Source organism: Balaenoptera acutorostrata, chromosome 21 (assembly GCF_949987535.1).
Source record: "Balaenoptera acutorostrata chromosome 21, mBalAcu1.1, whole genome shotgun sequence".
Classification (NCBI taxonomy): Eukaryota; Metazoa; Chordata; class Mammalia; order Artiodactyla; family Balaenopteridae; genus Balaenoptera; species Balaenoptera acutorostrata.
This window is the reverse complement of record NC_080084.1, coordinates 22,246,865-22,273,473: the sequence shown is the minus strand read 5'-3', so window position 1 is coordinate 22,273,473 and position 26,609 is coordinate 22,246,865. Positions and strand designations below refer to the sequence as shown.

Below are 26,609 nucleotides of genomic sequence, written 5' to 3'. Positions count from 1 at the left end.
AGATCAGATATTATTAGATTTAATCAACCATTAAAACTATTTTTAATGCTAATAAATAAAACTTTTAAACTTCCATGTTCAAAAAGAATATATACAGCATTAACAATCTGAGGGGTTCTTCCCTGAGATAAACTTTTCATTAAGGAATGCCTACAAAAATATCATCGTGAAAACCGGGGGAGAACTTTCTATCTTCATTTCCAGCACTTTAATTACTAAAAAGCCGCTTACCGTGGTATCTGAAGCCTCAGACTGCACATCTATGTTTAGCGATGTGCTCTCAGCTACAGAACCAGATCCCACGGCTGAATCTACAGTCCGAACATCCTCCTCCTCATTTTCTCTAGCCTGAAATATGTCAGCGGTATAAATCATACAACTATTAAAAAGGGCAATAAAATGTTATAACGGATGGCACGATTTTTTGAAAATATATTAACTCCTCTGGGGTGGCATCAGAATGTCATCAGTACATGTACACTGATGTACTACAAAAATAACTCAATACATTACTTAAAGTGTCCAAAACTTACAAGAATTTTTTGCAGAAATTTCATATATGACTTTTCTTGTTCTTTAAGGTGATCTATTAGATGAGTAAGGCGCTCAACATTAGCAGATCTTTCATTTTTCTCTACAAGATCTTCCCGCATGGAACTAGCTTTAGTAATATAGTCACGAATCTGAACAAGCCTGCTTACAATCTGCAAGGGAAATATTTGGGGTGGGGGGGGGAATTAAAATTATAGATTTTAATTTCAAATAACCAAAGATACTTCTAGGTTTATTGTGTGAATTCATACATGCAGAAGATCTGAATCAAATTTAGAATTTAATCAAAACATAACAGGCAATACCAACAATTCCAATTACTGTTAACTTAAAAATTTCAAAATGTGTTTTAGTTTCATTACTTGGGAACTTCATTTTATAAAACTGTGCATCAAACTATTATTTATATAAATTTTTCTACTGTTTATATATTTCTTTATAAATAAATTTTAAAAATTAAGATACTTTTGAAAAATAATTTTTTCAAAAGAATTATACCATTTAAAAAAAATTTCTACAGCAATCTATTAATCACATTGCTCCCAATTGCTCTTTACTAAAAATTAGCAATACAACATTTGGCAGATGAACAGAAGTCTTAATTTACCTGACTATGCCATTTCTACAATCATTTTGGTAAAAAGAAATTCACACCACTTTGAGTAAATCTGATAGATTAATGAGGAAGGTCAGAGAAGAACTTTAATTCTACCTAACTAAAATTCCTATGTGCATAACCCAATTTTTTTTTAAATCTTAATGAATCTACTTTGAGGTTTATGAAAGCAAAGAGCAAAAGAAAGAAGTTTTATCACCTGGCTGCTCTCCATTGCAGGCTCTCCTCTCCCATCTTCTTCAGAGACTTGACAGTTTTGCAAAAGGTCATTACTCAAAGCAGAAGCAAACAACTCTTTACATTGTGCTGATCCAATCATTTCTCTCTTTTGGGGATTTACAGCAGCATCTTTGCTCTTGTTAGTATTAATCTGCATAGGCAAAAAGTTGAAGGGCTTTCGGTTTTCACTAAGCTGACGTTTGTTGTTAGCAGCTGTTGCTCTACCTTGAGAATCACTTCCAATGCTTCTCTATACATGAAAAAAAAACCAAATCCCACAAACATTAATCTTTCAAAATTAAAAAAAATCCAATGTTCTTAGTTTTACCATCAGATATTGATTCACAAGGTGCATATAAACAGATTTGCTGTAAGATTCAAAACAGCTTCAGACCTACAAAATTCTTTTCATAAAATATCAAAATTCAATTATCACGTCCTAGGCCTCATTCTGTCCAGAGACAATTCAAATGATGAATATGAGCAAGACTAGTCTAAATGAAGCAGTAGGATTATGAATCATATTTATAACTCATATTGCTAGTCATACTTGATCACAGAATATAACATAGGCTTTGAACCCAATGAATCAATGTTAATTAATTAATATGAACATCAACATAAAGATGTGTCAATGTAGGACTTCCCTGGTGGCGCAGTGGTTAAGAATCCACCTGCCAATGCAGGGGACACGGGTTTGATCCCTGGGCCAGGAAGATCCCACATGCCGCGGAGCAACTAAGCCCATGTGCCACAACTTCTGAGCCTGCGCTCTAGAGCCCGCGAGCCACAACTACTGAGCCCGCATGCCAAAACTACTGAAACCCGCATGCCCTAGAGCCCGCACTCCTCAACAAGAGAAGCCACCGCAATGAGAAGCCTGCACACCACAAGGAAGAGTAGCCCCCGCTCGCCGCAGCCAGAGAAAGACCACACGCAGCAAGGAAGACCCAACGCAGCCAAAAATAAATTAATTAATTTTTAAAAAAAGATGGGTCAGTGTGAAGCACTGTCTGATAAAGTACTCAACTCAGTGCCCGGCATACAGTAAATGTTTAATAATTAACACATAGGTGACTAAATGATATATGATCATCACCATCATACCAGACTTGAATCTACCTTTATGCATATTTGGAAAACTTATCTCTATGAAGTACAGATGTGACAGTAAAATGTTAAGAGTTCATTATCATTTCTACTTGCTTTTAGTTCTAAACTTGATTTCAGTGATTATAAATACAAAGAACTGTTTTATTCCAAACTTGAGATAACCCAGCACATCCCAAACTTAACCAATGACAAATATTCTAAACTCGATATTCCCTTTTGCTTAACAGCAATCTTAATCAGTTACTAGCATGCATAATTTAGTTTCAAAATGAAATCATTTAAGTTAGTCATATAGTATAATAATAAAGTCCCAAGAGACTTGTCCTCAGCAAGTTTAGAAATAAGGACTTTATTGCCCTCCAAAGAACACAGTACCATCACAACGGATTAACATTCTTTCCATAGGCACAGAAACTAAGAAAAAGGAAATAAACAGCTCAATTTTATTAAGACAAACTATTTAGTCTATTGCAAATATTTTCCAAAGTTATAATTTGATTTTTAAAATAATTTACAAACCTGATCTAAATCACTGAAGTTTATCCGCTGTTTAAGTTTCTCTAATTCTGCCTGCTCGGGAACAGACATCTGCGTCATGTATCTACTATGCGGAAACGTATGTGGAGTCTTCGTTCTTCGCCTTCCAACTCCTGGCGATGACTCCGGAGAAATATCATTAGTTACCCTTTTATCACTTTCTACACCAAACTTTTTCTTATTCTTTTCTGATGATCTATTTGCCTTCTTCTGTTGGCCACCCCAATCCTTTAAAAAAAAAAGTACAGGCAAAGGTTAATCTGGCCTCTATCAAATCAGGAAAATATTTTGGTACGCTTAAAAATTTTTGGTCTTAAAATTTTAAATGACAAACATTTTTCACATAAATACATAGTCTTAGAGACAATTAGTTACTTGTACTAACCCATTTTCCCTCCACTACACCTAAATTTCAAACTGTGCTGAAATTATAATTATTCAGAAAATAATTACTTTCCTATCATAGGTCATTAACAAATACAAATACCCAAACTCCAAACCTAGCGTCAGTCTGAATATTTTCAAAAGCGTTTTAAAAAATGGTTCCTTACTATTTATAAACTGAATAGTGAAATAAATTATATATACCTTTACTGGCCTCCTTTAAAGTCAGTATATATAGGTAGACAGATCTGGAATCAACCTGTGTTCTAAAGCAATTACTGTTATAGGAAGAAACGCCCCACTGTGTGACCCTAGGCAATTTATTAAACTTCCCAAGATCTCAGTTTCCTAATCTCTAAAATAGTGTCACCTTTAAAATACGATTAAAAATAACATACATAAGGGGAGGGTGGGACAAACTGGGAGATTAGGTTTGACATAAATACACTACCATGTGTAAAATAGATAGCTAGTGAGAACCTGCTGTATTATCACAGGGAGCTCAGCTCGGTGTTCTGTGACGACCTAGAGGGGTGGGATGGGGAGGTTGGGAGGGAGGTCCAAGAGGGAGGGGATATAGGTATACATATAGCTGATTCACTTCATTGTACAGCAGAAACTAATACAACATTGTAAAGCAATTATACTCCAATAAAAAAAATTTTTTTAAAGAAAAAAAATATACATAAAACAGCTAGCACAGCGCCTAGCATATAGTAAGCAATAAATATAACTATTATTATTTTCTATAGGCAACAATGTACTACATGATAAGGTCTGATATGAAATGACAAAAAATGTTTAATATTTTAACTAGAAAACATTTTTATTTATTTAGCTATACTCACATCACGCATTCAACAGAAAGGCTATAAATTCCCACTTTATCCATATTGGAAGAGTCTTTTAGTTTTACTTCCGTAAAATCTTTTGGGATAGTTTTCTCTTTTATAATAAAACTCCTCTCTCTACAAACTGTCCCTCCACCCCAATCCATGTGTGGGTATTCCTGCCAACCTCTTGTTCTACTTACCCCACCCAATCCTGGCCATAGATGACTGGAAAAGAGATGCATATCTAATCCAAATTGGGATAATCATATGTTAAAATTTCAAATTGGAACTAAGAGGTAACTAGTCAGTGTATAATTGCAGCCGTAGCTGAAAGCTTTAGAATGAAGGGACAGCCACAGTATACCAAGTGGACCAGAGAGGAGGGAAAACTGGTCTGTGAAAAGAAAGTTGTGTTAAGCAGAGGCACACAGAAGCAAGGAGTCAGTGTAATAAAAAAGTAATTCTTGACAGCTTTCTGGTTGCTTTTTCTAGTCCCTTCCTAAAACCCAGCTATATTCCTTTAAGTTGTTTTCCATAAAACAACTTTATATCCTTGTAATAAATCTCCTTTTTGGCTTAAGCTAACTCAAGTTGATATGTTACCTACAAACAAAAATGTCTTCGAGTAATATACCAAATAGCCCAGGGTCATTTAATATCTTGGACAGCAAGAAAAAATGTGTTTTCAAAGAGTTTCAGTGAGTATGACTTGGCTAAGGCAGGGGGAAGCTGCATTCTAACATTAGCAGCCACCGACACACCATCAACAGTAAGACATCCTACCATGTTGTTGAGCCGGTCATCAACACCCTCACTGCTCCAGTCTGGTAAATCCTGATCATTCATGCCTTCTTCAAAAGGACCTCCTCCTGTGGCCATACTGGCTTTTATAATTAATGTTCTGCAAAACAAGCGAAAACTAACTTTCCTAACACATAAAAGCAAATTGTAAATTTAAATAATTCCATGAAGCTTAGCAATATAAAAGGATATCAGAAAAGTTGATTTTATGAAATAAAAGAGGCACTGTCAACTACACATCACAGACGAAATGATTTAGCTGCCATAGGCATAGTACGATTAGCATGCATTAAGTAGCCAAAGTGATGGGGAGGGGAAGGAAAAATCTCAGAATACCCACTGTGTCAGCTGGCTTGCATGCTTTAAGGTTATTCAATTTAATTTATTCAACACAATCCTAAAAGGTAGAGTAATCAGGTAAGAAAAAGTTATTAATAGCTAGAACCAAAACTGCTCCTCGAAAAGAAACTAATACCCCCAAAGACCTGGGCATTTGTTTTGTGTCAAAGATTCAAAGAAGGTAGAACTGCTCTGCATGGAACATGAAGAAAGGTTTGGTCTTAATGGGAAGGTAATGGTAAGCAAGATGAAAAGAAAGCAGCAAGGGAGAAACAGGACCAGGTAGGTGAAATGGCCGATAAAAACCAAGAATACAGTGGCTAAAAACTTTTAAACATAGCAATGTTTCCTGCCCTATTTTAAATTTATTTATTTATTTATCTTATTTTTGGCTGCGTTGGGTCTTCGTTGCTACGCGCGGGCTTTCTCTAGTTGCGGCGAGCGGGGGGCTACTCTTCGTTGAGGCGCCCGGGCTTTGCACTGTGGTGGCTTCTCTCGTTGCGGAGCACGGGCTCTATGAGCGCAGGCTTCAGTAGTTGTGGCACGCAGGCTTCAGTAGTTGTGGCTCACGGACTCTAGAGCGCAGGCTTAATAGTTGTGGCGCACGGGCTTAGCTGCCCCACAGCATGTGGGATCTTCCCAGACCAGGGATCAAACCCGTGTACCTTGCATTGGTAGGCGGACTGTTAACCACTGTGCCACCAGGGAAGTCCCGCTACTGCCCTATTTTAAATTATATTACTGCTACCTCATACTTTTCCCTAGATCTTGATATAGTCTAGTAAAGTCACAAATTCTCCCCACTAAAAAAAGTGGGGATTTTGTGAAAATCAAGGAAGGTACTAAATTTCACACCTGGGTCAAAGAGCTGAGAAATGGAAGAAGCAATAGTACAAGCAAAGGTTCAGAAGCAGAGATGATCATGAGAAAATAAGATTTCTACATGATCTTGTGGAGGACTTTGTATTTCCACTGGGTGTGGAACTGCTCGGGTTGGAGGGGGACTGAGTGAAAGAGGAGACAGTGAGATAAACTTTATCTGTAACTCAAGGGGCAGGGTAAGCCATTAGACAGCAGGGTTATAATAGGTTTTTCAGTTTACTAATACTAACATTAACATGCAAAGAAGTCAGATAATTTTGTCAAGGTCATTCAGCTAAAAATGTCATAAAAGAATACAAATTCAAGTTGCTTTGATTCTAAGATCCTAACTTCTCCCACTCACTAGAGTATAATATTAAAAGGATTTTAACCATCCATGACAAGGCAGGATTTATCCCATGGGGATTTGAATGCTAGGATATATATTAGAATAATACATTACATTAAACAGGTTGAATATTATCATCGCAGAATAAAAAGTGATAAAATTCAACACTTAATTCGAAAAAAATCTTAAAAAGTACAAATACATTGGTACTTCCTTACAGGTATGTGTATTTTTATGCTGTTTATTTCAATAGCATTGATTACTTTAAAAAAAATTTTTATTGAGGTATAGTTGACATACAATATATAATTTTCAAGTGTAAAACATAGCGATTCATAAATTTTAAAGGTTATACTCAATGAGCATATGTTACTTTAAAAATTTTCTAAAGAGTTGAAAAGAAGTATATTTTAAACCAATAGCCAATGATCTTAAAATAAGATATGAAGAATATTCCTATTAAAAGACCAAAACAGGGCTTCCCTGGCAGTCCAGTGGCCAGGACTTCACCTTCCAAGGCAGGGGGGTGGGGTGGGGTGGGGTGCAGGCTGGATCCCTGGCGGGGGAGCTACGGTCCCACATGCCTCTCAGCCAGAGGACCAAAACATAAAACAGGAGCAACACTGTAACAAATTCAATAAAGACTTTAAAAATGGTCCACATCAAAAAAAAAAAACTTTAAAAACAATTTTTAAACAAAGACCAAAACACGTATTAGTTATTTAGCATTGTTTTGAAATTGTTTCTACAAAATAGAAAAATATGAAACAAATACTAATACTGAAAAGAGAAAAGGTATTCTTAAAGAATATGCATTTTAAAAACCTAGAGAACTTCAAAATATCACAAATAACCAGTTAGAAATATACTGGGTGGAAATGATATCACTTATAACAGTGGCAAAAAAATAAAATTATCTAGGAATAATATAATTTTGCCCTATGTAAAGAAGAATTATTTTTTTAATTGAAGTACAGCTGACTTACAATGTTGTGCTAATTTCTGCTGTACAGCAGAGTGATTCAGTTAAACATATATAAGAAGCACTATTAAACTCTATAAAACAACATAACAGAAGATGTGAGTAAGCAGAAAAACAAACTATGTCCCCTAATGAAAAGGCTAAATATTATAAACATAATACCATTTTTTCTAAATGTATAAACTTAATTAAATACCAAGAAAAATCCCACTGGAATGTTTCTTGGAATTTGACAGAATGATTCTAAAAACCATCTGGAAGAATAAACAAGTAGTTGGAAAAAAAATTATCTGAAAAATAAAAGCAAGAGTTGCAAGAGAGGTCAAGAAAGTAGAAAACTAGTCCCAAGGTGTTCAACCACGTTAAGTATCTATATGGTTATATTAGTACCGCCCAAGAAGAAAATCCTCAAATACACCCAATTCAAAAAATTTAATGACAAAAATTAATTATAGCTAACATCTATTTTGTTCACTATATGCCAAGCACCATGCTAAATATTTTATATGCGTTTATCATTTAATCTTCACAACAATTGTGTGGTATTGGATTATTCAGTGGTTGGGACAATTTGCTAACAATGTTGAAAAAAGTTTATTTAGAGCTTTAACAGGCTTCCTAAACTAGGATTCTTCATCTTAAACACAAACACAGAAGTATGATTTGAGTGACTATTTTCTCAGTTCTCCCAAGGATGGTACATACCCAGTACCATTCCAGACACACAGAAGGGGAATTAATTCACAGTAAAAAACAGATGCCTTAGAGCATTAGAGCTTAATTCCTTCCCAATTGAAAAAGACTGCCTTATATCATAACACCAATATACTATCTAGTAGATTAAAAATAGTAAATACTGATACTCATAAAGAGGTATGCCCAGTGAACTGAAATGACTCATTTAAATGAAACATTTTACAAGTACCTTTTTCTAGATGTACTAATATAATCTGTAATATTAAAGAACAGGAGCTCAAAAAAATACGTAAGCAGTACAGGTGACAATGATACTTAACATTACTAAAAGCAATTTATCTTAAAATAGAAATTAGAACAGAAAATTAAAATATTTAACAAAAACTTTTACCAATTTTCTTGGTAAAACAGAGTATGTTACATTTTTTTAAAAAATACTTATTTATTTTATTATTTATTTTGGCTGTGCTGGGTCTTAGTTGCAGCATGTGGGCTCTTAGCTGTGGCATGTGGGATCTAGTTCCCTGACCAGGGATCAAACCCAGGCCCCCTGCATTGAGAATGCGGAGTCTTACGCACTGGACCACAAGGGAAATCCCTTTTTCTTCTTTTTTTAATAGAGTATGTTAACATTTTCTATCAGTTGAGTAATAAGGTAAGTTTACTTTAAGATAAATTATTAAGACTATATTCAGACATGTTTTATACTCATTTTTTATTATGATGAATTCCCCCTAAAATGAAGAGCTTTTTCTAAGGATCTATTTGTAGGCTAATGACTTTGAACACTATTAACATAAGTTTCTAAAACATGGTTTAAAAGGCACACTCCTATAGAAGTAAAATTATCAGTATGAAGCTAAAGAAATAATTGCATGTGAGTCAATTCTCAGTGTATTAACATTCAGCTGATCTCTCTACGGGAGTAGCTATCTCGCCCTACAAAAGGGATAATACAAAGGCAAGTCATTTCTTTTTTATGTCAACCTCTCTAACCACCTCAAAGTCACCATTAAAACTACAGGTCTCTCTCTACCTCCTCAATTTTATTCTGTAAACACATTAATATAATTATTTATATAGTTTTTGATTATTTTATGATGATTATAAACTATTACTTGTATAGAAAGACTTCCAATAATCAAAAAACTAGGTAGGTAGAGAAGAGGACCAATGTAAGAAAAATTTTTATGGCAGAATCAATAGAACTTGGTGACTGTAATGATGTGGGAGATGAGGCAGGGAGGAAGGAGTTAAAGGATGACTCCCAGGTTTCTAGCTTGAACAACCGGGTATAGGATGATACATTCAAACTAATTTGAAAAGAAACAAGTTTCTGTTGAGAGAAGATGAGTGCAGTTTTAGAAATATTTGAGATGCCTACTGTCCACCAAATTAAATATCTAGTGGGCAAATACTGATCTCTCAGAAGTGAAATCTAGGCTAGAGAAATTTGCAAATCATCAACTCATAAAACAACTTGAAGTGGAAAAGAAGGCTCAGGGAGAAGATGAAGAGTAAGAGAGGAAGACTGAACCTTGAAAGACACTGATATTTAAGAGAGAAAGGAAAAGAACACTAAGAAGGTACAGAAAGACAGGAGGAAAATGAGAAGAATGTGCTAGAAAGGGGGAGAAGTATATAAAGAAGGAGGGTATGATAAGAATGCCAAATGTTACTCTGTCATATAAGGAAAGCAGTGACAAGTGTACACTTGGATTTAGCAACAAGGGGGTTACTGACAACCTTGGTAAGAATCAATTCCATAACAAAGGCATTTATTGATGGGAAAGGGAAAAAATAAAGGAAGTGATGAGGTGATTTTTTTCAAGGAATCAGTCTGTGAAGGAAAGCAGGTGGAGATGGTCAAGAAGAAAGTTTCCTTAAAAGGAAGGTATCTTGAGCACGTCGGGATAGAGCTCACAGAGGGAGATAATGAAGATGCAAAAGACAAAGGAGATAAATTGTGTGGTCTCTGAAAAACCAGGAGCAGCTGGGATCCAGGGTGTAAGAAAAATGATTAGCTTCAGATAGGCAAAGGAACACCTCTTTACTGAAACAAAAGAAAAGAAAGAAAGGATACAATTGGATACAGGCTGGTTAGCAGATTTGGTGGTAGGAAGCTGAGAGAGTTTGTTAAGTGAGGTGAAGTAAAAAGGACTGCTCATTAAATGTGCAAGGGTAACATGACAGTGTCTGAGAGACTGGGGAAGAGTGGCTGTGGGCAGCACTAAGGACTCAGATGAGAGTGCTAACATTCACTGATATCACTAATATATCACTCATCTGCAGTGTGAATTTTTTTCCCCCAGAAGTGCTCATCAGCCTTGGTATAAACACTCCATCGAATCCATCCAAGGTTGGGATTTTGCCAGGCAGGTTTAATAGAAAGACAATGAGATGGAAAAGTTGAAGCCACTGGAAGATAACTAGTACAAGTGATGGATGATAGTATGTGAAGCTGAATGGGGATAAGAATAAAATTCTTCTACTTCAAACAAGCACTTCTATGCATCCTATGACCTACTAAACTAAGTTGAAACTATTATTTATAGGTTTCATTTTGCTATTTTTGACAGCCTTATTTGGCTCCCCTATCTTATAAGGATATGAAATGCAAAAATACCATGGCAATTTATAAGCTACTTTCAGTGACTGATCCTTCTGAAGAAAATCCTGTTGTAGGATTCTTACTATAGAGAAGTATTATATATATCTAAGTAGAATATCACAGTATTAATTACCATGAAAATACCAATGGTTGACTAAAGTTACCTTTGAAATAAAAATAGAAAGTAAAGAAGAAATTAATCAAGAAAAGAAAAAAGATTATTTTTCCTAAAATCTTTAAAATTCAGATATTATTTCTCAAATGGTATTAAATTACTCATAACTGTCTTTGGAAATACCTTACGTCTCACCTGACAGCTGTAAATCAAGGTTTTAGAAATACTCATCCAAATAAAATAATGTAGAAACTACAGGTTTTTTTCTAAATATTTACTTAGAGTCACAAAATAACCAAAGCTGGTACTTTATGTTATCTGCACAAGTTTTCTAAAGGTTGCATTATTTGGAATATTTCTTTTACTAATTATATAAAGGAAATACCCAGTATACTGTTTTGAAAGTCTTAATACAGTGCACAAGCATACTAATAAGCACTTTTAATGGAAACTGAGAAGAAAATGCATAAGTTTCTGGCATTATGTGATTGTTTAGTTTCATCTGAGGAATTTCTCAATTTCTTCTCTGTACCTAAAAACCATACAGATCTTTTCCATAGTTCTTTCAATTTGACACTTCCTAAAAATTTCAATAATTTTCTAGAACTTAAGATATCTCTCTATAATTACCCTCTTTAAATTAAAAAAAATAAAAACTCTTAAGGTATTGGGGGGAGGAGAATGAATAGACTGCAACAATAGACTGCAATATTAACACTCAATTCAAATCAACAAAACTTTGATTAGACCTATGTACCAAGTATTGCACTGGGTCTATCTTATGGTACAGTTACTCTGTAGAGCATTTCCACACCAAGAAAATTTAATATATCCTTGCTCTCTACAAAAGCAAATGAGAACCCTGAGGTCAATTAAATTCTGCTTGCTAAAACCTCTCCCTCTCTACAATTTATATGCAAATCTGTCACTTCCTTGTCACTGATTACATGTAACTCCCTGGGTACATCTATATGCCCTGCTATAACCAATCCCAATCTTCACGGCCACTCCATCCCATACTCATTACTGACAACAGCTCTTCCTATGATCCCCTTCCACTGGACCATTACATACAAACTCCCTACACATCCTCCATCTGTTCCCAAATATTCCTCCTACTTCTTTGGGTTCAATAAAATCCCAAGTCCCTCTAAAAGCACTATTTCCTTAGAAATCCTTTCTAAAAGAAGATGCTACTCTTCCTAGTCTTTCAGATTCATGGGGGAAAGGATACTAATTGCAGACCATTCTTATTTAACAATGCTTAACCTTCCTCTTTGGAACAAATTAACCACCAAAAATACCACTCTCCCTATCTTGGGTACCATTTCCTACTGTCCATCCCAAGACAGTCTTACACTTTTCTTGGTAACAACAGGCTCATGGTTTCACTCTCCGCCTCATTCTCTGCTTTCATGACTTGAACATTTGTAACCATTTTTCTAAACTCTGACCTCAGTTCCAGCATCCATCTCATCTTCTCTATTCCAATACTACTTCTACTCTGAAGAGATAATTTGTTCAAGATCCTGAACTTCTGAAATCCCTCTTTCTGAACCTAAGACCTTGCATTCTACTTCTCTCACTTGCTCATGGCCCTGCTGAATACTTCCAGCCCCTTGATCATTTCTCTTTCCAGGAATCCATTAAACCCCCACTTTCTTACTCAACCCCAAACACAAACCCAAGTAAGCCATTCCAAAAATGACCTGCTAGCATCCTTGGCCTCCTCAGCTATTTGCCCATTTTATGAACTCAATTCTGGATAAACCTCATTACCTAATCTCTTTGCTTCTACTCTCAAACTCAAAGTAAGGTCAGTCAAATAGTTATAAAATGGCAATGACTGTGTCCACTATTAAGGTATATTATACCATACTACACACTCACACTTGCAAAATGTAGGTTTACTCCCTGAGGTAAGGAACTATCTGTTTTGCTCACTGCCACATCTCTAGTACTTTATAGCCATTAAGTCGCACATTGTAGGCACTGAATTAAATCTGAAGATGAATGTACTGCTATGTACCCCCTTCTGGCTTCTTAATAAATTCCCTAGTGTGATTATTCCAAACAGTTTCTATTTTTTCCAAATCTCACATACACTTGCCTCCTTTACAAACAAGTGGCCAAATCTCCTACTGAGAAAACGAAGGTCTTTTAAAATGAGTTTAACTCAAGAGCCCTGTATTTTTATTCTATTTTATCCATCTTCTCTAATGTGTTAAAAGGAAAATTATTTTATGACTGATTTTATACCTGTTTTTATTTTACCAAATGCCTATTACACACTCCAGTGTTAAGAACTCTAATCCACAAACTCACATTTGACTTTTCCCAAGTTCCACTTTTCTTGTTTTATTCTGTTATACTCTTTCAATTAAAAGAAAAAAATACCAAGAATTATAATTAAGATATAAATCAACGGCCAATCTATATTTTCTCATGATAGCCTATTTCATAAGGGAGCTGAAGATTTGTCTGCTTTCCTAGAAAGCAAGGATATAGTAAACATATTTTGAAAATGGGCTGTCTTAAAATTTTAACAATAGAATTAAATTTTCTGAGATTTTTTTTTAAAAGAGTAATTATTGCTGAAATGCTTCTAACAAAAATTTCTTCTAATCCTCATCCTTTGGTCATTTAATTTCTGAACTGTCCTTGGCAAACAATTACTTAACTTTCCCTCAATGAACTTATTGACTTTTTTCTTCTGGTCAGAGAATATCTTTACATAACCAGCATTTGACAATGCACTGTGCATACAAACTAATGCTTAAAGTAATTTTAGACAGCTAAAAAAAAAACCAAAAAAAAAAAAACAACTTCAATCAGTAGTATATATAATAAGCTCAAAAAGTAGATAAGTTTGTGAATAAAAAATAAAAACAGTCAATTAATAGAAAAGTTGTACAAGATGACTTAAGATTAAATGAATTCAGAACAAGAGGCTATCCAAATAGTTGTTACAGGACACATTCAAACTGAAATAGGTTGAAGAAGAAATTCTGTGAAGACAAAGACATTTAAAAAGGTATTGCATAAACTATTCTAGTATTTAATAATTAGGAATGACATGGCTCTTTTCAAACGAAAGTATGAAGGCAGACCAAAGTGGCATGCCAAAAGCAGAGCAAACAGGGCAGCAAACCTAGACCGTTTGTTTACTACATGCACTGGTATTTTATAACAGTCTGCATCATAATGTCTTCTTCCACTATAATACAAAGGCCAATAACATATATAATGATGTCAAATTACCTGTTTAGAAACTAGTTTTTGCAGCTCAGAAACAGCTCCTTTCCTGTTTCACACTTCAAAGTTGTTGTCTGCTTATGATTAAAAAAAAAAAATCACTTCAGTAAATTACACTATGAAGTACAGAATAACAAATACTGACTATATTTATAACCTGAAGTATGTTCAGAAAATCAACAGAAAAGGAAAAATCCAATTTATCACTATTTTAAAATCACCTTACTTTCATCTTTTAGGAAAACAATGTGGTACACAGGTTTAAATCCTCCAACCTTGTAAGATCCTACCAAACAACAGTGTGATACCTTAATACCTACTTTGGAATATAATGTAATCATCATGTAAAAAATCCATGCCCAAGTTTACTCTTCAGATTGATCAAGTCATTAACTTCCTGTCACTCAAAACTTCCAGAACTTTGCAGACCCGTTGATGAGGAAAAAGTTTATTTAAAAGCTGGCTACTTCATTAAAAAATAACCCTGTAACTACATAAACACAAGGTTTACTTTCAGTCCAAAAACTCAGAATTATAATGGTTTCCAGTGGCTCTAACTGGGAAGGTGATAGGGAAAGAAAGGAGCAGGTGCACGAAGCTTGACAACACCCACTCCAGAAACCAGAGAATACCAGAAGGCGGAGTCTGGAAAGCAGCGATGGGGCGGGGGTGAAAGGGGCGCCCAGAAAGCCCGCTTCTTCCAGCGCCAAGACACGATCCGTCACCCGTAGAGCACACGACACAGATCTCCAATCGGTCAAAAAAATTTCTTTTTTCAGATAGGGTGAGCTCTTGAGGAGTGAGCCGCGGGATGAAAAGTTTGGGCGACCCGCCTCCCTAGCGGGGCCTACTACGTAATCCCCAAACCCCCGTTTCTGCAAAGCAAGCGATGTTCCCTGAATCCCATTTGGCATTTAGTTTCTCCCCACCCTGGGCCCATCCAAACTGGACCAGCAGTAAGGGATGGCGAAGGGGCGCAACGGCAGAGGCGAGGGAAGAGCTCTGAAATGAACATTCCCCTCGCAAGTAGAAACCCCAAAGCCAGGAACGCCTCCCGCGGCCCTTCCGCTCTAAGAACACCCGAGACAGCTGAAGTCCCGCTGCCCACAGCCCAACCCCGAAGTCGCGTCGCTCCTCACCGGCCCTTCTCCACCCCAAATTCTGGACCTCGAAAGCCCCACCAGAAGAGAATTTGGGGGATAGGGTGGGAGAGGCGCAGTGACGAAGACTACGGCCACTAAAGCCCCTTACTATGGAAAACTAGACCCCTGCCCCTGGCAACCAAACCGTAACCCCCCCCTCCGCTTCCTCCACTCGCAAAGGACATTCCTGGAGCTCCCGAGTCGCAGGGCGGCCTCCTCCCCAGCGCCAAAAAGAGAGAGGGGCGGGGAGGCAAGAAGGGGGATTCTGCGCTCGCCAAGATGCGTCCCTTGAGGCTCACCCCGAGGTCGCGTCGGTCGGTCCGGCGGAGGGGGCGGAATGTCTGCCCAGGGGACGGGAAGCAAGCAGCAAAAAAACCCCAGGAGCCCAGACAGAGGCGTGGGCCCGAGACCAGGCCCTACGGAGTCAAGTGTCCCAGGGCCGTTGCTCTCCCGCCCCTACGCCGCGCCGCCCTCGGTTGCCAAGGGCTGGGGACGCTCAGGCATTACCTGTAAACGAAGCAGCCGCTCCCGCCAAGGGCGGAGTAGCGGCCAGCCCCCACAAGCCGCCACCGGCGGCGGGCCTCCCTTAGAGACCGCAGCAGGGAGAGTCCCCAAGTTTCCTGGCTGCTTAGGGCCCAATGGCCGCCTTTTCTACATCAGCTACTCGGCTCCAACGGCCGCAGCCACCGCCATCTTAGACTCTCATTGTGGTGGGAGAAGAGGGGCGGGGGGACTGCAGAGGGGGCAACGCGCCGGGAGACATGCGCCGTCTCCTCGGCAACGGCCGCGCGGGGGCGAAATTCGCCTGGGCGGGAGACGCAGTGCGATCAGCGCTCTAGACTGGAGTCATATGACCGGCGGGAGTCTGCGGTGTCACCTCTGGCTCCGGAGTCGGGTGCCGATTACACAAACGAACCACCAGGAACTACATATCCCAGAATGCCAACTCGCTCTCGGGTTATACGCGGCCGCACGTTCGGCACGAGGGAAATGACTACAAATCCCAGCATGCTGTGCGCTTCCGGCTCCTCCAGCGAGGAGGTCGAGGCCTGTGCGGAAGTGGATGGAGCCCTCTTGGGCAGCGGGAAAAAGAGCGGAGGCGCGTCCTGGTTTTCCGTGGGGTCGGGGGGGAGGTGCCAGCTCCGGAGAGTGCCGGAAGGAGGAGAAAAGGCTGCAGACTGGGGTCGCTCTCCACCCACATCCCGGTCCCGAAGGGGTGGAAGCAAAAGGATCTTTACAATCTGGGCTTAATTTTACACCTGAGGAGATAAACCCACGCGAGTTAATTGACCAAACGTCGTACAGCTGGTCAGTGGGAGAATCATCAGTGTTAGTAATTAACTCCACCTTGGATTAACGCCCTAGTTTCCTTAGAAGAACCAAATGATTTTAATCAAAATTTAATATCGAAAAATGTTCTCTAAAACTATAGTCTCTTAAGTCCCTTTTTATTTACTCTCTTTCCTCAGCAGCAGCCCTGTTAAGGTTAGTATATCAACAGGTTCTCTCTCAAAACAAACCCCCAGAACGCGGTAAAGTGACAATTAAGGCCTTCAGTGTGGCTACCTGAAAGTTTTAAACACTGGTCAGTTTTTCTTTATTTTTCGACAGTTTGTAATGGTGGAATAACTTTGTTTTAAGCAAAATAAGGGTAGGAGGAATGAAGAATGGGTATCTGAGTTCCAACAGCAAATTGTTCTAAGTTACCAATGGAATTTGTTTACAAAACCAATTAATAGAACTGCGTCTCAGTACGTAATTCAGATAAATCAAGCCCTTCGTGCTACTGTAATTTGCAACTGAATCCAGGTTCAGCTTCAGTGCCATGATCTTTGACACTTTGTCCTGCATTTTTTAAGTACTTTTCTGTGCGTCTAACCGTGCTGATTACTGAGGTAACAAACACATAGTCCCTGCCCATTAAGAGCTCATATTTTAATGAATGATGAAGAAATAGGGTGTGATGTAAATAAACTCTGTTTTATAAGAGAACAAAGTGCTGTGGGAACTCCCAGCACCGAGCAGCTAACGGATTAGGTGTTTACTGTAGTCCAGTGTGCCCTAGGCCTCACTGCAATTCCGCCACACACTAGCTCTAAGATTTTGGGCAAGTTACTTAACCTTTCTGACCCTCAGTTGCCCCACCTATGAAATGAGGGGGAGGAGCTAATAATATTGCCTACCTTAGAAAGATCTTTTTTTTTTTTAAAGTAGTGTTTATTCTATATTAGGCACAGGATTAAGCATTTCATCTCTTGTGGTTTTCTTAATTCTCACAACTATCCTGAAGATGCTGGTTCTGCATCAGTTCCATTTTACTAATGAGAGGTTAAATAAATTGCCAAAGTTCTGACAGCTCCAAGTGGGAGAGCCCAGGTGTAAACTGAGGTCTACTGACTCCTCGAAGGAATTTTTTGATTAAGAAAATGCATGGGAAAAAATACTGGCACATGGTAAGCCATAATCATCATCACCACCATCATCACCGTTTTGTTTTATACATATGTAGTAGTATTTTTAAATATGTAGAAGCTATTGTCATTGAAACAATTCAAATGGTTCAAAAGCACTACTGAAATCATATGGTCATTATGGTCTTTTAATTAGTGAACCCTAAAAAAGTCCAGTGCTATTATTGGTCTGTTAGGTGGTGGGAGAAGTCTGAGAAATTTTTACATTAAAATGGGGTCCTCAAACTAAATATGGGCATTATTGATCTTAGCAAGGGACAGAGGACCCCCCAAATGATGAAATTATCCTGGATTTCTAAAACCTTCACATCTAATTTAGAAAAACAAACTATGCAAATGAACCAGTTTAGCATCAGTAGTGTATGAATATGGCAAATAAATGATACAGACAGTAAGTGCTTTAGGAATGCAGAGAAAGAGTACATTATATTAAGTATATTGTATTATATTGCCTCAAAGATGATGATAGCTCCAGGATTTCTATGTAGGATGAAATTAGGGGCAACAGTCTGGTGGAAATGTAAATGGGGAACATAAGTAGCCTTTAAGAGATACAGGTTGAAACTACATCTCAGTTTTCCACATTTAAGTAAAACTAAAACACATGTATTAAAGGTGGGTGAGGAGGCCGAAATGGAAGAATAATGTTCAAAGGAAAGGAGCACACCTGTAACACAGATAATACATCCAGAATAAGCAATGAATAATGCAGAAGACAGACTGGGTCAAGTAGAGGATTCATGTGGAGATGGGGAAGCAGGAGAAGAGAGCAAGATCCATGAACAGGTTGGGGCCAAACTGTAAAAAATCTTAAATGTTGATCTGAAATGTTTGGGCTTTGTTCAACAGATAGTGTGAAACTAGTTGAGGGTTTGGAAGAGGCAATGATATGAGGAAGTAGTTGTTCTAAGACTTAATCTAGTGGCAATGTTTAGAACAGACTAGGGAGAGCAGAGGAGAAGGGAAAGACAAAGAACATGTGGTAACTGGCATGAAACAATTAAGGCCTGGCCTAAGGTGGTAGCAGAATGAATCAAGTGGAGGAGTTGGAATCTGATGGTAAATTAAATCAGCTGTCATTGCTGTGTAAAATATTTGTTTCTGTTATTTGATATTTAGTATGACATTGACCAGAGGGCACTTAAAATATAACATTTTGTGATATATTATTTATCTCTTTAATGAGTTCTGTACCTTCTTTATCCATAGATAGATTTTAATCATGGCTAGAGCAGAAACCCTGCCTTTTATGCTTCTTTATATCCCAGATGCCTTGTAGAGTTCGTTTATTTTGATGTTCATTAATTTGGTCTTTTAAGACGGTTTTCTGCAGTACCTAGTTTTAACCTGTAGGTGGTGATAGAACTTAAAGGTAAAACCTTCAGTGACCGCTAAACTGTTATAACTGAATTTAAGATTATTTTTATTATGTGATTTTTGATACACTCAAGAAAATGTATGACATTTATGTAAATTATAAAGTACAATAAGAAAAGAAACACTCAAGAATCCACTTCCTAACCTAAAACATAGAATATAATCAGTATATTTAAGGACCCCTCTGCTTTCCACCAAACTCATTCCCCTTCTTTGCAGTCATAAATACTATCTTGAATGATATCAGTGTTATAATTCCTTCATTTTCCTTGTGTAACTATATGTATATATCCCTAAGTAGTATATTTTTTTAGTTTTGCTTGTTTTCGTACTTCATATAAATGGTATCATACTGATTATATTCTTGCTTGATGTGCTTTTTGATTCCTCGTTACGTTTCTGAGATTCATCCATGTTGATGGGTAGAAACACAGTCTGTTAAGAGCAGAATGTAAAATTAATTTTTGAATAATCCTACAACTGAATATAAGTGATTTTATCTTTACTCTTCATCTTAGCTTGTGGGTAACTTGATGAACAAAGAGATTGATCATTGTCACCCAGGGAACTAGTTGGAGACCTCTGGCCTAGTTCTTATACCTTTCGGTTAAATTTGAGCACTTCAGTGCTCTGCCTTAATTTGGCCCAGAGTTTGTCAATCTTGACGTGGTTGACCTGTGGGGCTGGATGATTCTTTGTGATGGGGGCTGTGCTGTGTGCTGCAGGAGCCCTGGCCTCTTGCAGCCTGTAGCCCGCTGCCTCCCCGGTGATGACAATCAAAACTGTCTCCTGACATGGCCCAGTAACCCCGGAGTCAGGGTGGGGTGGGCGGCGTGGCTTAAGGGCAGAATCACTCCCCGTTGAGAAACACTGTCTAGTCTTTGCATTGAGAAAACCGTGTTAATTATGATTTTTCTTATGTACCTCCTTTGCTCAAAAACCTGAACATATAAATAATTAAATCAATTAATTACTAGGTAATTATATCAACTAGTTATATCAAATCCTCATGCATAAGTAATTTTTCAAGGCTCTTCTTACCTTCTTCCGTTTCCCCCATATCTAATTACTATGACATCTCTCATTACTGCCTAGTTCAGACTCTTTATTACTAGATTCCAAAATACCTAATTGCTGCTCTCAACATACAATATTAATGTTTACACCAGTCTGAACTGCTCTTTCCTTCATAACCAATTTATGGTCCTTTTCATTCAAAAATCAATCTTTCGATAAATGTAAGCCTTGTGATTCTGACAATTCCATACATATTTGCAGGTCATCAATTTTTTTTTTTAAGGTTTGAATTTTATTTTTTTTATACAGCAGGTTCCTATTAGTTATCCATTTTGTACATATTAGTGTGTACATGTCAGTCCCAATCTCCCAGTTCATCCCACCACCACTTTCCCCCCTTGGTGTCCATAGGTTTGTTCTCTACATCTGTGTCTCTATTTCTTTCTGCAGGTCATCAGTCTTTACACGGCTTTCCAACTATAGAGTTGTAATTACTATACACATCTTCCTGTATTTTCCTTGTGTATATTCGTGGGGGTCTGTGTGTTTTTGCCCCACCTTCTCTGTTCATTGTAAACCTGATCAGAGCGGCAGCAGTGCAGTCCTATGTGCAATGCTTGCTTCCCAGGAAGAAATCAAGTTGAAGGGTTTTATAAAAGGTGTCGTGAGTAACAATAAAAAACTGGAAAGAAAATAATCTATATCTTTTTTCCTAGCTTCCCACCACCCCTACAATAGAAAAGTCTTAAATATAACTAGATGTAGGTTGTTAATAATTAGAGAAACCAGGTAATTAGGTGGGAGGGTTCCAAAATTACAGAAATATAGACTGATAGAGATTTTGTTCCCTAATTCATATGAAAAATATTAGAAAGGTATGAAAAGTAATTTTCAGCTTTTACTTTAAAAACCCTGTTATTGAAACTAAAATTATATGAAATAAGAACAATTGCCATGGTTCTCAAGGAGTAATCTGGAGTAACTACAAAAGATGAACTCTGGGTTAGAAAAGGGTCTTTTCTCACATAAAGAGATCTGCAGGTCTAGATTTGGTATATGCATGAAAATAAGGGTGGGTAATGAAGGAATATCCAACATGATTGGCGTTAACATTGAGCCATATTAAATTCACTGCATTATATAGTGAAGTACAGCTGTATATGCTATGATTTTTGCCCTTTTACCATAAAAAAGCTTCCCACACTGCATTTCTCCTTCCATAAGAAAGATTCTAAGGTCAGGGAGAACTGGCAAAACATGTGTGAACTCAAATTAACCAGGTAAAAGAGGTTAGAATGTTCTTTCTTTACCAAAAGAGGACTAAATTTCCAGAGTTAAAAACTGGGGGATATTGAATGGATAGACAATCTAATCTAGAGAAGGAAAAAAATAAAACCCTGACAATAGGTGCAGCAGAATGGTGTAGAGCAGGGGTTGATAAACTTTTCCTGTAAAAGGCCAGATATTAAATATTTAGATACTGTGGGCCATACGGTCCCACTACTCAATGATTGTAGAGTGCAAGCAGCGAGACAACAGGTAATGAATGAGCATGGCCGTGTTCCAATATAACATTTTTGGACGCTGAAATTTAAATTTTATATAATTTTCACGTCACAAAATATTAATCCTCTTCTAATTTTTTTCAACCATTTAAAAATATTAAAATAGGCAGTGGGCCCAATTTAACCCAGGGACCATAGTGTGCTGACCCCTGATAGAGAGTACTGAACATTTAAAGTTTTTAGATAATTAATGATAGATCAAAGGAGAAATTAGCAACGGGAAAAAATGCAGTTTTACTACTTTGCAGGATGGTCATTATACAAGGAATCTTTTGAACTAATTAAGAAAGGGAGAATATCAAGCAAATGCAACTGAACAATATTTGTAGGTATTAGCTTGTTCCATTTTCCGATATATTTTCTTTTCCCCCATTCAGACTAGTTATAGGCATGCATTGCCTCCATGAAGGATGGTCCCAGGCAGTCATACCAGAAACAAAAGATAAAAATTTCAGACATAAGAAAAAAAGATTAAAATCAGAGCAGTTTCCACCCCTTACAATTTGTGAAAAGAGGAAGACTTGATGGGAAATCAAAAGCATTTAGCAGCAGCCTGTGTGGACTGATGACTGAGGAGAACTAAGAGCGGCCAGTATCTGTGGCAGGAATAGAGGGTTCTCGTGGCACAGTGCAGACCTCGCCTACCACAAACCCCGGCAGTCAATGCAAGAGAGATTAGGTTTCTTCAAGCCCAGAGAACATAGTCTTGAAATCCAGTTAGAAAAACAAGAGTCACATTTATCTTTCACGTGTAAGTTTGTGGCGTAAGAAATATACCCACTTTACTTACATAGTTCAAATGTCAGCTACCTGAATGTTCCCAAGCCCCCGAAGTTGTTGGGATAACCACATCTCCGTCGCGAGGACAGCAGGAAATCTGATCTCGTTTGCCAACATCTTCTAGGATCCTTGGAGCTAATGTTTTTCTGTTATTTTTTGCTTTTGCTGATTTCTTGATTTCTCTCAAGTCTAGCCTCTTTTGGCTGTTCTTTTTCTTCATCCCACATCACTCCCAAGGCAGAACGTGGCCTCTTACCCTTTATTTTCTTTATTTTCTTTATACCATGGACACAAGGCACTCTCTGTTGTAGCTTTTCAGTGAAGATTTGGTGTTAACAGTGCAAGGGGGTGAGGAGAAAGAGGACTTCATGCTGCAGCAAACATCTTAAAAGTGAATATTCGACCTCCCTGTTCTTTAAAGATCTTTGGCCATAGCCTGGAATTTCTCACTGGCTGCCTCTTGCCAACTTTCTGTCGTCTTGATGGATTCTTCACATTCTGCTGCCCATTCTTATCTGACTCACTCCTGCCTTTTCACCCTCTTCCTCTTGGGTTATCCATGGAAACTCCAAATTCCTCATTAATTATTTGTTATCAGAACAGTGTTTTTCCCTTGGTCTTGCTTCTAGCCTGTCCCAGCTAGACCTACTATTAAAATAAACAAGGTTCTTCCTCTGCTACATGAGTTAGTGTGACCCATTTCCTCAGCATGAAGTTCTAAGAAAGTTGTCTTCTCTGAATGCTAAAATTAATTGCATATGGCTCTTAACTATCCTGATTAGCAGATATTGTAACAAGAAACATTTCCCTCCATTTCCCTGACATCCCCTCCCTTAATATTCAAGAATGGAATGGGGGATGCTTAACTCAGTTCTTAGGAGCCAGTCTTTAGTCCAAACACATAGTGGAGAGAGAAGGGTAGACTGCCTAATTTTCAAGATGGGTCCCACTTTTTGTTCTTTGTCCCACTGCCCTCATCTTATCAGTTTTGAAAACATTCCCATATGATCTGAGGCCATCATTATCCTCTGCAGCAGTGATTCCACTTCTGGTCTCTTAGAAGCTTTTCATGGAGTGTGGGGCACTGGGAAGATGTGGAGACAAGGATTCTCCTTATGTTATGCTCCAGGTTTAGGTTGCCCTGAGCTATCACTGACTCAGGCTTTTTGCCTCTGTTTAGCATAGATCCCTGCACAGGCTGTAATGATGTTCTAAGGCTGGGCGACCCCACTACCTTCGTGTAAAGCTAGTAAAGCACTACAGCAAGTGGATGAGAACATGCTTCTGAGGCCAGACTATTTCAAGTCAAACCCTGGCATACGTGACCTGCAGCAAGTTACTTGCTCTTTTTACATCTCTGTTGCCTCACTGACAAAATGGGAATAAAAATAAGAATGCATATCTCAAAGGGCTGTTATGAGCATTAAATGAATTAATACACAGAAAATGTTCAGAGAGTACTGGCTCACAGTAAGTGATATATAAATGTTTACATTTATTATGCTTACAAAGAAGACTGTGCTGATACTGACTTGGGCCTCCAAGTTTTCAGGATCCATTCCTGCATCACATTTTAGCAGAGGTTTCAAAGCATTCACAGTACACCACTTTGGCTGAGTCACAGTGGCTTTAACCGTGGGGACTACTTGACTACCAGTGGATACTGACACCAAGGTTAGATCACCACAGGAAAGAAACTGGATTTTATCTTGTTGATTATGGAGGGCCACTTGTGCCTTATTAAACAGAGGAGCGATGTGATGACATTTGTTTTTATACAGATAACTTTTTTTTTTAACTGTGTAGGAGATATTCACCATGGGAAAGAAACTGGAAGTAGATTGATCAAAGAGGAGGTACCAACAGATTATGCTAAGGTGTTGAGGACACAAATTAAGATTGCAGTGGCAATGAGATTGTGACAATGGGGCTGATGAAGGAAGTTTGGTATTTAGGAAGTAGATTCAGTAGGACTTACTGACCAAGGAAACGAAGGATGAGGGAGAGGAATGATGTCTGATAATGCCAAGATTTTGAACTGAATGAGTGAATAAATAGGGGTTTTACCAACTCATTGTGTTCTCCCAAAGGCAAGCCTTTTCCTCCAGGGGAAAGGAAAAGGAAGAGACTATAATGAGTTGACTGTTGGCCAAACACTTACAGAGTTACAGAGAGAAGTGAAAGCTGGCCTTAGATATTTGGGAGTTGGTACACACTAACATTCAGTGGACTAACAGAGGAAGAATACTCTATTAAGAAAAGATGAAGCACTTGGAGGACACCCAGAGAACTAAGAGGGAGGTGTTTTAGGAAAGCCCACTGAAAAATAAGTTTTGAAGAAGAAGGAGCATTCTGAGAAATCAGTAAGAAACTGCTCTGAGGAGACTTGTGACCTAACTGTGAGCAGCTGCAGCGAAGTGAAGGGATCAGAAGTCATTGGCTTTGGTTGAGGGTTAATAGGAAGTGAGACCGTGGAGTCAGTGAGTGTAGATTGCCCTTTTTACAAAGCGTGGTTGGAAGGGAGAGAGAACAATTAGAGGGTAGCTAGAGGCAGGAAGAAGGGAGATTTTAATTTTCTAGAGTTTAAAAGAATTGAGCTTGTCTCTAGGATGAAAGTGGGACAAGACTATGGGTAGAGAGGGTGATGTTAAAAGTAAGAAGGGGAAAGATAATTAAAAGAGTACAGTTCTAGAGAAGAAAGGAGGGACTGGGATTCAGAGCATAGGTAGAAGGAATAGACTAAAACAAGAGGAGCCAGTACCTACAGAAGCAACCCTCAAGCAATGAGGGGCTGGAGTTACTAGATATATACCCCAGGTTTCTTGCCACATGACGGCAAATTCTGATGTGGGTCTCTCAGAGGGTCTAGCAGGTTTTTTTTTTTTAATAAATGTATTTATTTTACTTATCTGTTTTTGGCTGCATTGGGTCTTTGTTGCTGTGCGCAGGCTTTCTCTAGTTGCGGAGAGTGGGGGACTACTCTCCGTTGTGGTGCGTGGGCTTCTCATTGCGGTGGCTTCTCTTGTTGCGGAGCATGGGCTCTAGGCGCGTGGGCTTCATTAGTTGTGGCACGTGGGCTCAGTAATTGTGGCTCGTGGGCTCTGGGGCGCAGGCTCAGTAGTTGTGGCACATGGGCTTAGTTGCTCCGTGGCATGTGGGATCTTCCCAGACCAGGACTCGAACCCGTGTCCCTGCATTGGCAGGTGGATTCTTTAAAGATTTATTGATTGATTGATTGCTATGTTGGGTCTTCGTTTCTGCGCTAGGGCCCTCTCTAGTTGCGGCAAGCGGGGGCCACTCCTCATCGCGGTGCGCGGGCCTCTCACTATCGTGGCCTCTCTTGCTGCCGAGCACAGGCTCCAGACGCGCAGGCTCAGTAATTGTGGCCCACGGGCCCAGCCGCCCCACGGCACATGGGATCTTCCCAGACCAGGGCTCGAACCCGTGTCCCCTGCATCGGCAGGCAGACCCTCAACCACTGCGCCACCAGGGAAGCCCGGCAGGTGGATTCTTAACCACTGCACCACCAGGGAAGTCCTGGTCCAGGAGGTTTGTGCCCCATTTGCCTAGGGCTGTAACCCACTCACTAGGCACCCTTTATTGGCTTTCCTCCCTGTTCCATCTCACTACTCCCTCACTTATGATTCCTGGAATCACCCCCCAAGTAAACTACTTGCATCCAAATCTTTGTCTCAGGCTTTGCTTTGGGGGACCCCAATTTAAATAGATTTTGAGTTAGAACATTATCCCAGGCTTTCTAATTCCACGTCTTGGGTTTCTCCAGCCAAATCATACTTTGTCACTTTTATTAACCTTTTTGCACACTGGGTACATGGCATTGCCCAAATACAAGTTATGCTTTTTGCTTCTTTGTCTTTGTCCATGCCAGTAGTACTGTGTCTTCTGATGAGTAGCCTAGGATAAGGATCTTCTAAAGAGAGATGTGTAAAAGCAGTAAAAGCTAACTGCCAACTTGTGTTATTGTCCTTCAGTT

At 38.6% G+C, this 26,609-nt stretch overlaps 1 protein-coding gene across 32 annotated transcripts in view; it reads right to left on the bottom strand.

Moving 5' to 3' along the window:
- The window catches only part of PCM1 (pericentriolar material 1), an 88,650-nt gene extending 72,408 nt beyond the window's left edge, over nt 1–16,242 (bottom strand). For 6 of the 32 annotated variants that reach the window (XM_057537156.1, XM_057537162.1, XM_057537170.1 and 3 more), the window contains exons 1-7: nt 15,913–16,241; nt 14,270–14,340; nt 5,038–5,155; nt 3,020–3,265; nt 1,368–1,637; nt 534–704; nt 232–348 (exon numbers count right to left, since the gene is read on the bottom strand). In XM_057537156.1, coding sequence (XP_057393139.1) covers nt 232–348; nt 534–704; nt 1,368–1,637; nt 3,020–3,265; nt 5,038–5,133 — 900 coding nt within the window. In that variant the 5' untranslated portion in view covers nt 5,134–5,155; nt 14,270–14,340; nt 15,913–16,241. Of the gene's footprint in view, nt 1–231; nt 349–533; nt 705–1,367; nt 1,638–3,019; nt 3,266–5,037; nt 5,156–14,269; nt 14,341–15,704; nt 15,721–15,912 lie in introns of those variants that run through there. The other 26 variants (XM_028164456.2, XM_057537173.1, XM_057537175.1 and 23 more) reach the window with 10 other exon arrangements.
- Nucleotides 16,243–26,609: the final 10,367 nt, after the last annotated feature.